This window comes from Muscardinus avellanarius (assembly GCF_963383645.1).
Source record: "Muscardinus avellanarius genome assembly, chromosome: 3".
Lineage (NCBI taxonomy): Eukaryota > Metazoa > Chordata > Mammalia > Rodentia > Gliridae > Muscardinus > Muscardinus avellanarius.
The window spans coordinates 89467529-89480692 of NC_137788.1; the positions used below are offsets into that span (position 1 = coordinate 89467529).

The 13164-nt window shown below is 45.5% G+C and overlaps 1 protein-coding gene across 1 annotated transcript in view; it reads left to right on the top strand.

The window, feature by feature from the left end:
* Positions 1-9364: 9364 nt before the first annotated feature.
* SLC35A3 (solute carrier family 35 member A3) overlaps positions 9365-13164 on the top strand; it is a gene marked incomplete at both ends in the record, with an annotated part of 58487 nt that continues 54687 nt past the window's right edge. Inside the window, one exon of the mRNA XM_080691834.1 lies at positions 9365-9433. Within this exon, the coding sequence (XP_080547960.1) occupies positions 9416-9433 (18 nt within the window). The remainder of the gene's footprint in view (positions 9434-13164) is intronic.

A 13164-nucleotide genomic window follows, 5' to 3' on the forward strand; every position in this document is an offset into this window, starting at 1 on the left:
CTGGGAGTATAGCCCGGAAGTAGAAAGGCTCTGGGATCCACCCCCAGTACCACCAAAAAAAAAAAAAAAAAAAACCCAAAGTAAAGAATAAAAAATAAGGCAGGGGTGTAGCTTGGAGGTCGAATGCCCCTGGGTTCCATATCCAGCACCGCAAAATCAAAAACAAAAACAAACAAAAACAAAAAAACAAAGATTATATTTATTTTGGGCTAATTAAGATTATAATTTGAGAAAACACTGATTCAAGCAATCTTGAAAATGAGCTCCAAGAGAAGGATACAGTGGTGTACAACAGCACCCTCAGTACTTGGGAGGCTGAGAAGGAGGATTGCAGATTCAAGGCCAGCATGTGGTAAACCAGTCCCCCCCCCCCCCGGGGATATTAAACCCAGGGGCATTCTATCTCTAAGCTATAGCCCCAGCCCTATTTCTTATTCTTTATTTTGAAACAGGGGTCTTCACTAAGTTGCGGTAAAGGCTCACTAAGTAGGTGAGGCTGGCCATGAACCTGTGATCCTACTGTCTCAGCTTCCCAAGTCCTGGGATTACAAGTGTGAGTTGCCATGTCCAGCCATAGCCCCTGGTTTTTGTTTTTGGTGGTACTGGGGATTGAACCCAGGGTTCAATCTGAGTTACACCTCCAGTCCTATCTTTTTATTTTTTATTTATTTATTTTTGGTGGTACTGGGGTTCCTGGAAGCCCTTCTATCTCCGGGCTGCACTCCCAGACCTATTTCTACATTTTTTTTTAAAAATTAGGAAACAGGGTCTCCTAAGCCAGCGTGCGCGGCTGGCCTCGAACCTGCGCGATCCTCCTGTCTCTGCCTCCCAAGCGCGGGGATTACAAGCGTGCGCCACCACGCCCGGCATCCCATGCGCGATCTGTCTTCCGCCTCCCAAGCGCGGGGATTACAAGCGTGCGCCACCGCGCCCGGCCTATCTTTTCATTTAAAAAGTTTTTGAAATAGAGTCTTGTTAGCTGGCTGAGGGTCTCCCTGAATTGCGAGGCTGGCCTTGAACTTGAAAATCTCTTGTCTCCACTTCCCAAATACTGAGATTACAGGCATGCACCACTCCCGGTGAGCCCTTGTTTTTTTTTAAAAAAAAAAAAAGGCTGGAGGAGTAGCAGCTCAGAGGTAGTGTCCCAGGTTCAATCCCCAGTATCACACACACTAAAATGAAATGAAATAAAATAGAATAGAATAGTTCTAAGGGTGTATCTCTGAGGTAGAATGCCCCTGGGTTCAATCCCTAGTGCCCCCCCCCCATGAACACCAAAAAGAAATTTTAAGGGTTTGGAAATTGCATCACTTGCTAATGAGGAACTACAATTGGTGCTGGCTAAAGGTCAGCTGTCTTGTAAGAAAGGGATTGGGTCTCATTTCAGAGTAGGCGGGGGAAGGGCTCCATTACACAGGAGGTGAGCAGAGGTTAACAAGGTTTCAGGAAATTCAGGGTTTGACTCAGTCCAAAGTTCAGCTCATGTTTGGCCTGAAATGGGGGTATCTGCAGCCCAGTTCAAAGGTTCTGCTGTGGATGTGTCTGAGATCTGATTAACAGACTTCCCAACTTCATTTTAAATGTCCTCTACCTGGCTGAAGGTGTCGAGTGGTCGAGTGCTTTCCTAACAGTACGGTCCAATCCCCAGCAATACAAAAAGAAAAACAAAAAACAACAAACCAGGAACCTCAAACCAGAACAAACAACAAAAACAAGGGCCTTGAATCAATGCTATGCTATTCTGAATTTTTTCCCTTGACAGTGGCCATCAATGTCTGTTTGAATCGACGGATGCTAGGTTTTATCAGTCTTAATAACAGGGCTGGAGATGTAGCTCAGTAATGTCTAAAAAGCAAGAGATTCTAGGTTCAATCCTCAGCACTGCAAAGTAAATAAAAATCGTAATGACCTATGCTAATGAAGATCTATTTCTGGTTCATGTTGTATGTTTATTTAAGGAAATTAAAGAGTCTCTCTAGGATAGAGTCTGATGGAGCAGTCATGGTCATGCACAATGTCAGGCTCAAAAGCAGAGACAAAGAGCGTTCTGGAGGCTCACAAGCTGGCAATTCAACACTCAGCCCTGAACTTCATCTGATTACAACTTAATGACCAGAAATACTCACATGGTTCCACCCAACTGGAGAGAGAAAGGAAATGCCACCAACTTTCGGAAGTAGTTTCAAAGTAGAATGGGAAATATTTGGTGAACAGCCCACCTTAGTTATATGTGAACTTCATAATAAAATGTAATTTAGGACTGATGAATAGAGGCCCACCCTTGAGATTCCTGACCACAGTAGTGTACCTTTCTCCCAATGTTCCGCAAAGGAACCTGTGGCCACTTTTTAAAGTAACTGCCAGGTAAAGGGGAATCCCTAATACTATAATTTATATTTAATTTTGACTCTGATATAAAAACTAATTCCTTGATTCCTAAAGGACTTTAACTTTTATTTCTTCATCGCACTGAGGATTGAATCCAGGGCTTTGCCTCTGTTAAGCAAGGTCTCTGTCACAGAGCTATATCTCCAGCCCCCAAGGGTTTTAAAGCATCAGGTGATAAGTGAAGCTTTGATCAGAGTCTACAAGCCCCACAGGGGAACAACCACACAGGGTAACTTTCTCAGTTTTAAATAGACCAAGGGAGGAAGGAACCTCACTCTTAAGAAAATGTCCCCTGACTCCCTACCTCAAAGAGTAAGCTACCGGGGCGTGGTGGGACACACTTGTAATCCCTGTGCTTGGGAGGCAGAGACAGGAGGATCGCGCAGGTTCGAAGCCAGCCGCGCTGGCTTAAGAGACCCTGTTTCCAAATAAAAAGTATAAAATAGGTCTGGGAGTAGCCCGGAGGTAGAAGGGTTTCCAGGAACCCCAGAACCACACACACACACACACACACACACACACACAAAAATGCTCAAAAAGTAAGCCTATATATTACAAAAAGCCAAGCAGAGACCACTCTAACATCTGCCCCCCTAGGAAGTGAAAAGTAAATTCATTCTAACCTCCACAGATCCATCTCAAAACTAGAGATTAATAGCACTCTTAACCAACTGTTGATATGGAAGTGGCCCCATCCAGATTCTCTTGGAGGTAAATGATGGACAAATAGATAATTTCGAGCGCTCCTTTCCAGACTCATTTACAAAAAGATTCTTTTCCTCTAAAAACTAACCAGAACCAGTTAGATTCAAGTAATTTGGCACCTTAAAGCAACAAACTGGTTTTTCCTGCTCTTGAGCTATAATTTTAACTCAATACTTTGTTTTTTTCTCCCTGTATGGAAATTGAACCCAGGGGGCATTCTACCTCTAAGCTACACTCCCATCGATATTTTATTTGTTATTTTGAAACAAATTCTTACTAAGCTGCAGAGGGTCTCACTAAGTTGCTAGGGCTGGCCTCAAACCTGCGATCCTTCTGTCTCGGCCTCCCAAGTACTGGGATTGCAGGTGTGCGTCACCGTGACCCCCTCTATTGCTAGTTTTGCTTCTGCCACCTTTTCTTTGTGGCGCTCATTCCTCCTCCGTCCCTTCGGTTTCCTCTCTGTGGCAGCTAAGCATACTGTTTTAAACTCTGGACTTTAAGGGGTTGTGGGTGTGACTCAGTGGAGCACTTGCCCAGTAGGTGCAAGGTCCTGGGTTTGATCCCTAGCACTGGCCAGGGTGGGGGAGGGAGGGTTTTAGGCAAATGAGAATTTGGACCCCAACTATCCTGCAGTATTTAAGAGAGCTTAAGTAAATTACTTCCTGTCTGTAAGCCCTAGTTTCTCTCTCTGTAAAATACAGGTACTGATGCTAACTTTGTAAGGCTGCCGTGAGAGTGAAATAACGTGCAAAGCACTGCAGGGTAACAACACTGTTATTATTAAAAGCGCCTTAGGCCCTGGATACAGACTTCAGCTGTTGCGTGTTCAGACTTGCAGCTCAGGCTCCGCTGGCATCCTTGCCCTGGTGAGCTTCTGCAATGGCTTCCTTATGTTTGACATCGTCACCAACCAGGTTCAGACAGGAGAAGTACATTGACTTTCTATGTAATGGGCACTGAATGTGCTAGGATTCAAAGATATTAAGAAAGCCCTGACCTTAAGAAAAGTGTTGGGCTGGTAGGAATACAAACGGAATCATAAGATCAAAGTATGACCAAGTAAGCAATATGCACCAGGTGCCTCAAGATGCTCCAGCACCAGAGAAGGGATTCAGGCCACTAGGAGGAAGGTGTCAAGAATATGCTTCGAGTTTGGGAGGATGGTATCTGGGCGGAGAATCAACAGTTGAGTGGAGCCTCTATAAGAATATGAGAGAGCAGGCTGGGTGTGATGGCTCACACTTGTAATCCCCCCCCCCATTGTGAGGCGGAGACAGGAGGATGGTGCTGGTTCGGAGCCAGCCTCGCTGGCTTAAGAGACCCTGTTTCCAAATTTAAAAAAATATAAAATAGGTCTGGGAGTGTAGCCCGGAGGTAAAAGGGTTTCCAGGAACCCCAGTACCACCAAAAAAAAAAAAAAAAGAGTATGAGAGAGCAGAAAATATTCTACATTTAGTGAACAGTATGAGGAAAGAAAAGAAAAATAAAGGATATAGATATTATGAATGATGACAGCAAGGAAACAGAGCAGTCCTATATTATTAGAACATAAGTTGTAAACCTAGCAAAGTCTAATGAAAATATTGCTTCCACTGGGCGTGGTGGCGCAAGCTTGTAATTCCAGCATCCGGGAGGCTGAGACCAGAGGATCGCGGTTCGCGGACAGCCTCAGCTACTCAGTGAGGCTCTCCGCAAGTCAGTGAGACACTTTCAAAATAAAGAATAAAAAATTGGGCAGGGGGTATAGCTCGGAGGTCTAGTGCCTCTGGGTTCCACCCCCAGACCTGCAAAAAATAAAATAAAATTAAAATAAAAAAGTATTGCTTTCTTTTGGCATCAGCATTGGGGCTGTGTGTGTGTGTGTGTGTGTGTGTGTGTGTGTGTGTGTGTGCGTGTCTAGAATTAAACCTTGAACCTTGCTTATGCTAAGCAATTGCTCTACCACTGAGCTATGCCCCAGGCCTCTCATATCTTGTTGGTACTGGGGATTGAACCCATCAGTGCACCACCATTGAGCTATGCCCCCAGCCCTATCTTAATTTTTATTTTGAAACAAGATTTCACTAAGTTATTGGGCACTGGCTCAAACCTGTGATCTGTCTCAGCCTCCCAAGTACCAGGATTACAGGCATGCATCCACAATGCCCAGTTCACCCCTCATATCTATATCTATATATCTATATCTATATCTATCTATCTATCTATCTATCTATCTATCTATATATATATTATACATTCTCCTTCCTTCCTTCCTTCCTTCCTTCCTTCCTTCCTTCCTTCCTTCCCCCCTTTTCTGTCTCTCTCCTCTCTCTTGTGTGGTACTGGGGTTGGAACCCAGGGGCATTCTACCTCCAAACTATACCCCTAGCCCTATTTATTTATTTATTTTATTTTATTTTGCGGTGCTGGGGATGGAACCCAGGGGCATTTGACTTTTGAGTTACACCCCCAGCCCTATTTTTTATTCTTTATTTTGAAGCAGGGTCTCACTGAGTTGCAAAGGGCCTCACTAAGTATCTGAAACTGTCTGTGAACCGTGATCCTTCTGTCTCAGCCTCCCAAATGCTGGGATTACAAGTGTGTGCCACCATACCTGGCCTCTATCTTTTTGAGATGGGGGTTGTACTATGTTGCCCAGAACTCATGGTCTCAAATTCTTGGACTTAATGATCCTCCTGTCTCACCTTCCTGTCTCAGGACTGCAGGTGCACCAGAGCATCAGGCAGGGCTCATATCTTTATGCTATCACATATGGGTCTTATATATTTGGACCTCTATTTTCTTTTCTTTTTTTTTTTTTTTTTGGTGGTACTGGGAGTGGAACCCAGAGGCTTTCTATCTTCGGACTATATACCCCAGACCTATTTTATATTTTATTTGGAAACAGAGTCTCACTAAGTTGCTGAGAGCCTCACTAAGTAGCTGAGGCTGGCTTCAAACCTGCGCGATCCTCCTGTCTCAGCCTCCCAAACGCAGGGATTACAAGCATGCACCACCACGCCCGGCTTATTTGGACCTCTCTTTTCACTGTTGCTTTTGTTTGTGTAGATTTTTTGGCTATTTTCAGTTTCATGCCTGTCCAAGGTAACAAATATATGTTATTATTTAATAATTATAAATAATATAAATATATATTAATATTAAAAAGTTCTAATTTTATCATGTTAAGGCTTTCTGAACAAAATGACAAGTCTTTCTCTAAAGTAGTTAACCACTGAACTATACCTTCAGGACTTTGTTTTATTTTGAAATAGGGTCTCACTAAATTACTGCACACTGGCCTGAAAACTGTAACCCTCTGTCTCAGCCTCCCAAGTACTGGGATTACGGGTGTGTTTGCCACTGCCCCTGGTTAAATTGTCTTTTTCTTGCTGATGATATGTGTTTTTGTTTGTTTTTGGTACTGGAAATAGAACCCAAGTGCATTCTACCTCCAAACTATACCCCTAGCCCTTTTTATTTTGAAACAGGGTCTCACTAAATTGCTGAGGCTGGCTGTGAACCTACAGTCTTCCTGTTTCAGCCTAGCACATACTGGGATTATAGGTATGTGCCACCACTCCTGGCTTCACTGATATATTTTAATAATATTTTAAATCTTGTTTGTATATATATATATATATATATATATATATATATATATACACACACACACACATAGATATTTGTTCTGTATATGTACATAAACACACACACATACACACAGCGAATAAATAGTGGCTAGTATTTTCTTATGCACCAGGCACATTTTAGGTTTTTTGTTTGTTTGTTTGTCTTTGCAGTACTGGGGATAAAACCCAGGGGCATTATACCTCTGAGCTATAACCCCAGGCCTGTTTTTTTGAAACAGGGTCTGAGTTGTGAAGGGCCTTGCTGAGTAGCTGAGGCTGTCTGAGAACCGTGATCCTTTGGTCTCCACCTCCCAAATGCTGGGATTACAAGTGTGCATCACAACACCCTGCTACATTTTAATTAAAATTAAAAAAAGGTACAAGGGCTAGAGGTACAAGCTCAGTTGTAGAGTACTTGCCTAGAAATCACAAATCCCTGGGATGTATTCCAGCACTGAAAAAAATTTTTTAAAAAATTAAACAAGTAAAGCAGGTGTGGTGGTGCATGAGTGTAATCCTAGCATTTGGGAGGCTGAGACAGCAGGATCCTGGTTTGCAGACAGCTTCAGCTTCTCAGTAAGGCCCTTTGTAACTTAGTGAGACTGTTTCAAAATAAAGAATAAAAAAAAAATTGAGGGTGTAGCTCAGAGGTAGAATGCCCTGGGTTCCACCCCCAGTATTGAAAAAAAATACAAATATTAAGATCTAATATAAATCCCACCATCCAGAAATTTTCTCAAGATCATTCTAGACAAAAGCCTTTCTAAGTTGACATATTTCCTCCTCCTCCTCCTCCTCCTCCTCCTCCTCCTCCTCCTCCTCCTCCTCCTCCTTCTTCTTCTTGTTCTTCTTCTTGTTCTTCTCTCTCTCTCTCTCTCTCTCTCTCTCTCTCTCTCTCTCTCTCTCTCTCTCTCCTAAGCATGTCTCACTTGGGCATAATTTCAATCATTTGCAGGATAAAGAGGAATAATTTAATTTATACCAGCATTGTGCTAACGGGAAAAGCATAATTCTGCTCCACTATTTGATAATCAAACTGGATCTAGAATATTAATTTTAGCCTATCTAGCACCAGAATAGGCTGCAGCGGTTGGAGGATTTTCAAAGATTCTGGAAGGCCTTGGAGTAATGTTGAAGCGGGTGTAGTGGTGTATACCTGTAATCCCAGTATTTACAAAGCTGAGACAGGAAGATTGCAAACTTGCAGCCATCCTCAGCAATTTAGTGAGGTCCTCCAGAACTTAGGGAGACCCTGTTTAAATATAAAATAAAATAGGGCTGGGGTGTAGCCCAGAGGTAGAATACCTTTGGGTTCAATTCTCAGTACTAAAAAAAAAAAAAAAAGTAATGTTGAGCTGGGCATGATGGCACACGCCTGTAATCCCAGTACTTTAGAGGCTAAAACAGGAGGATGGCAGGTTCAAGGACGGCCTCAATGACTTAGCGAGACCCTGTTTCAAAAAAGGGCAGGGGGTGTAACTCAGAGGGGGAAGGCCCTGGGTCCAATCCTCAGCTCCCCAACACACGCTAGTGTTGTCTCTATGGGATCTATGCAGTCTGGAAGCAGTAAATCTCTCCTAATTCTGTTTCTCCAGCCCAGCTTTCTCTTTGTTTTCCTCTGCTGGTTAATGGCCCTGGGTCCAGTGTTGGCACCGCTCCGGGCTCCTCTCAACCCCAAGGTCTCCGTCAGGGCGGCAGCCGGGGTCATTTCCAACAGAACAAGTTTTCTTCCAGACAGACTAGCGGCGGGCACCCTGGGCTCGCGTTGATCTTGTTTTTCCTGGCTTTGACGACGATTCTGGGAGCCGGCCTGTTCTCTTCCAAGCTCCCCTCCCCCAGGGTCCTTTGCCCCAAAGGACTTCGCCCTTCCCTCGCCACTGCCACCCTGGCCGCCCTGGCGCGGGTCAGTCCCGCAGCGCCCGGCGGCGAGGATCCCGCTCGGGAGGAGCGCGGCCGAGGCTGGACCCCAGGGCCGCGGCCGAGCAGCCGGCTTCGGGGGTTCGCGTCCCAGCCGCCCGCCGCGCCTCCCGGGCGCGGAGCCCGCGAGCGCCGAGCTGGAGCCGCCCAGGCCGAGCCGGGAACGGCGTTTGCCGGGGCCGCGGCGGCAGCCGGAGCGTTTGGGGGACGGGACCGCGGGAACCCGGAAACGCCGGGAGCGCACCGAGCTGGCGCCGGCGACGGCGGCGGGGGCTGGCGGCGCTGCGGGCCGGCGGGCTGGGCAGCCGGGGGCGCCCGGCGTCGCGGAGCCGCGGTCCCCGGAGCGCGCACCCGGCCGAGGCGCGCGGAAGGTGAGGCCGGGCGCTGCGGGAGCCCGGCGCGGAGGCCGGAGGCCGCGGGCCCGGCTACCCCGGCGGGCGGGGGGCTCCCGAGTCCGCCGGGGAGGATCGGACGGAGCGCGGGACCTGCAGTACTAGTCAGGCAGGAGTGGGAGCAGCAGAAGTGACACGTTGTAATTCCGATCGTCGACGTGCGGAATGTGTTGGGTGGAGGAGGAAAAAGGTCCTGCGGAGAGGGGTGTGTCAAGCGCAGGAAACGCCAGTGTGTCCTGGAGCCCGAGGGGTGCGGAGCTCCGCGGCTCGCGGGCCAGGCTGGCGGGCAGGCATCCCTTGAGCGAAGGTTCCCGGAGCTCCTGCGCTGCGTGTCACCCCGGGACGGGGACCGATGCTCTAGACCAGCACCTTGCGCTCAAGGAGCCGCAGGGACTTCAAGAAATGGAAAGGCTGCCTCTGGTAAGGCTAAGGAGTGTCTGAGGCCGTGTAAGATCCTCCATCAGAACAGGTTGCGTGTCTGTGTGTAGTGCTGTAATATTGGAAAATGAAACTAGAGTTATGTTCTCATCAACATTCAACTCTAGTAGTTACAAGTGAAATTTGGTGCAGTTTCTCACTTGGTGGTGTGTGTGTGTGTGTGTGTGTGTGTGTGTGTGTGTGTGTGTGTGTATGTATGTGCGCGCACGCGCGTGGTATTGGGGATTGAACTCAGGGGCATTTTACCAATGAACTACACTTCCAGCCCTCATTTTTATTCTTTACTTTGAAACAAGGTCTCATTAAGTTGGGGAGGGCCTCGGAAGTTGCTGAGGCTGGCTACAAACTTGAAATCCACCTGTCTCAGCCTCCCAAGTACTGGGATTACAAGCATGCACCACCACACCGGCTCACTTGGTGCTCTTACTCACTTTGTGTCCTTTAAGGGGATGACTTCCAAATTCATATATCTGATTCTAACTTTCCTACCTAGTTCTAGTTTTTTCCTTTTTCATTCCTACTACCACTGTGCTTAAGTAGGCTTTTCTTTCCTCTTCTGCTTATGTTACATCAATAGGTTCCAAACTGGACTTGCAGCTTTTAGCCTGTCCCCTCTCTGACATGCTTCTCCATAATTGCCTTTTTTCCCCTGTAATGTGAATGGAACTCAGGACCTTGTACATATTAGACAAGTGCTCTACTACTGAGTTATACTCCCAGCCTTCCATAATTGCTCTTTAAATCCAAAGGTCTTATAACATTCTTTGGTTATTCTTTCAGAAATACTCAGTGACTGACTCTGTTGGCTACAGAATGAAGTTTCTTACTGGAGTTGAAACTCAGGGCCCCATGCATGCTAGGCAAGTGCTTTTTACCATGTGCTACATCCCTAGCCCCAAATTAAATTTTTAGGGAGGCATTCAAAGCTTTGCAAAATATTAAGTTATCTTATAACTCAAATTAGATTAATATGATCCTTTCATTCTTTTAAAAATCACTTTATAAGCTGGGCGTGGTGGCGCATGCTAGTAATCCCAGCATTCGGGAGGCTGAGACCAGAGGATCTCTGTTCGCAGACAGCCTCAGCTACTTAGTGAGGTCCTCTGCAACTTAGTGAGACCCTGTTTCAAAATAAAAATACATAATAGGGCAGGGCATGTAGCTCGGAGGTCATATGCCCCTGGGTTCCATCCCCAGACCCCCCTCCACAATAAAATAAAATAAAATAAAAATCACTTTATAGCCAGGCGTGGTGGTGCATGCTTGTAATCCCAGCATTTGGGAAGCTGAGACAGGATCGCTATTTGCAGACAGCCTCGGCTACTTAGTGAAGCTCTCTGTAACTCAGTGAGACCTGTTTAAAAAAATAAATAAATAAAAGAATAAAAAATAGGGCTGGGGGGTGTAATTCGAAGGTAAAATGCCCCTGGGTTCAGTACTGGGGACGTCTAGTACTAAAAAAAAAAAAAAAAAATCACTTTATCCCACTTAACCTATTATTTTTGCAAAATTGCAGTCGTGTGTGTGTGTGTGTGTGTGTGTGTGTGTGTGTGTGTGTGTGTTACTGGGGATTGAACTCAGGGACATTCTACCTCCAAGCTACATTCTTAGCCCTAATTTATTTTAATCTTGAAACAAGATATTGCTAGGTTGATGCAAGTCTCACTCCTTGCTGCGGCTATCCTGGAACTTGTGATTCTCCTGTCTCAGCATCCCAAGTAGTGGGATTAAAAACATGTGCTACCATGCACGGCTTCAGTCGCTAATTTGAAGTAGGATTAATGAATACACTGTATGCCTACCTGATTTGGTCTTTGCTTATATCCTTTTTTCCTACCAGGAAGGTGTTTGTAGAAACTCTTCTTTAATGCTTCAAGTACCACCTCTTATGAAGCTTTCTGAAATCTGTCATGTGTCCAAAATATTATTTTTCTCTTTTGTGCTGGGCTTTATAAATCTTGTAATACTTTTTAAATTTACATTATACTATGGATATTTGAGAGTTTTATTATTCCTACTAGAATGTAAGTTCTCTAAGAAAAATAATTGTATCTTTTAAATTTTAGAACACTTTAGTACTTGAGCACAGTATCATGGTATATTAGACTCTTAATATATTTTTGTTAGATTCAGTGATGTAATAAAATAATCAAACTCATATTGCTTCTGGTGACAGGGATAACTGTGATGTGACCTTATTTCAGATTTTTATTAATAATCTTATTTTTAAAAGCACCTTTCTGTTTCTTATTTTAGTACCTCATTTGATCCTAGTAATCTTTGAGGTAAGATAGTTTGATAGCCCCATTTAATAGATAGAAATATTGAAGGTCAGATAGGTCAAATAATTTCCCCTAAAATACACACACACACACACACACACACACACACACACACACATTTATATATTTGGGTTTGGGGATGGAACCCAGGGGCATTTGACCTCCGAGCTCCACCCTCTGCCCTATTTTTTATTTTGAAACAGGGTCTCACTAAGTTGCAGAGGGTCTCACTAAGTAGCTGAGGCTGTCTGTGAACTACGATCCTCCAGTCTCCGCCTCCCGAATGCTGGGATTACAAGCATGTGCCACCACGCCCGGCTTGAAGGCGGCAATTTCTATTTGTTACTTAGGATGTTATCAAACCTGTGATTCTGGAAGGGAACAGTTTTGTTCTGTTAAGATTACTGCTTCTGTTTAGTGGGGCAGTCTGCTCCTGGAGTTATGAGATTCTGTGTAGGGCAATGACTAGAGACTGGGGTGCCTCTTCAGGAGTGTAAAACAGAAGGTTGCAAATCTTGACTTACTCTTGAAGGGAGACAAGATAGGTTAGATAAATATAGGGCTAATCTTTTTATTATCAGTTTGAGATGAACAGTCCTTAATTATTTTTTTTAAAGATTTTTTTATTTATTTTTATTAATCTATTTTTTAAATTGGTGCATTGTAGTCATATATCAATCACATTGGAGTACAAGACTTGAGAGGATATACAAGCACACATCATCCAATTAGCCCTCCTCCAGCCCCCACCCATCCCCTCCCCCTCCCTCCATCCCACGCTTCTTTGGTGATTTACTTTGATACATTTGTTTATGTACCTCCTGTGTTTTAAAGAGGCTCCGTCCTCCAGTATTACATACCCTCTGATTGGTCACATTAGTTGCTTCACTATAGGGCCCTTTCTGTAGCTCAACCTCTTCCTGTTGCCCTTTTCCTCCTAGTTATTGCTGATTAAGAGAAGCGTCTGATTTATATTTTCTGCGATATTTCTCTGTGCATGCTGCGTTGCAAGTACCGATCCCACTCTTGATGGTCCCAGTAGTGGCCTGGCTACTCAGTGGACTGATCCAGACCTCGCTGGCTCAAGCAGCGGCCTTGCCTCATGGGAGGCCCCAGTTCTGGTCTCGCTGGCCCCTGCACCGGTCTAACCCCTAAGCTGGCTTTGGTCCCAGCCTTGGAGGCCACAGGAGTGAACTTGCCTCACGCCAGGCTCCGATGCTGGCCATTGGCCCCTGCACCGGCCTAACCCCTTGGCAGGATTCCAATCCCAGCCTCGGAGGCCCTGGCACCGTCCTAGCCTCACGGCAGGCTCCAATGCCGGCCTCGTTGGCCCCAGCACCGGCCTAACCCCTCGGCAGGTTTCGTTCCCAGGTTAGGAGGCCCCAGCACTGGCCATGTCTCACGGCAGGCTCCGATGCTGGCCTCGCCTCA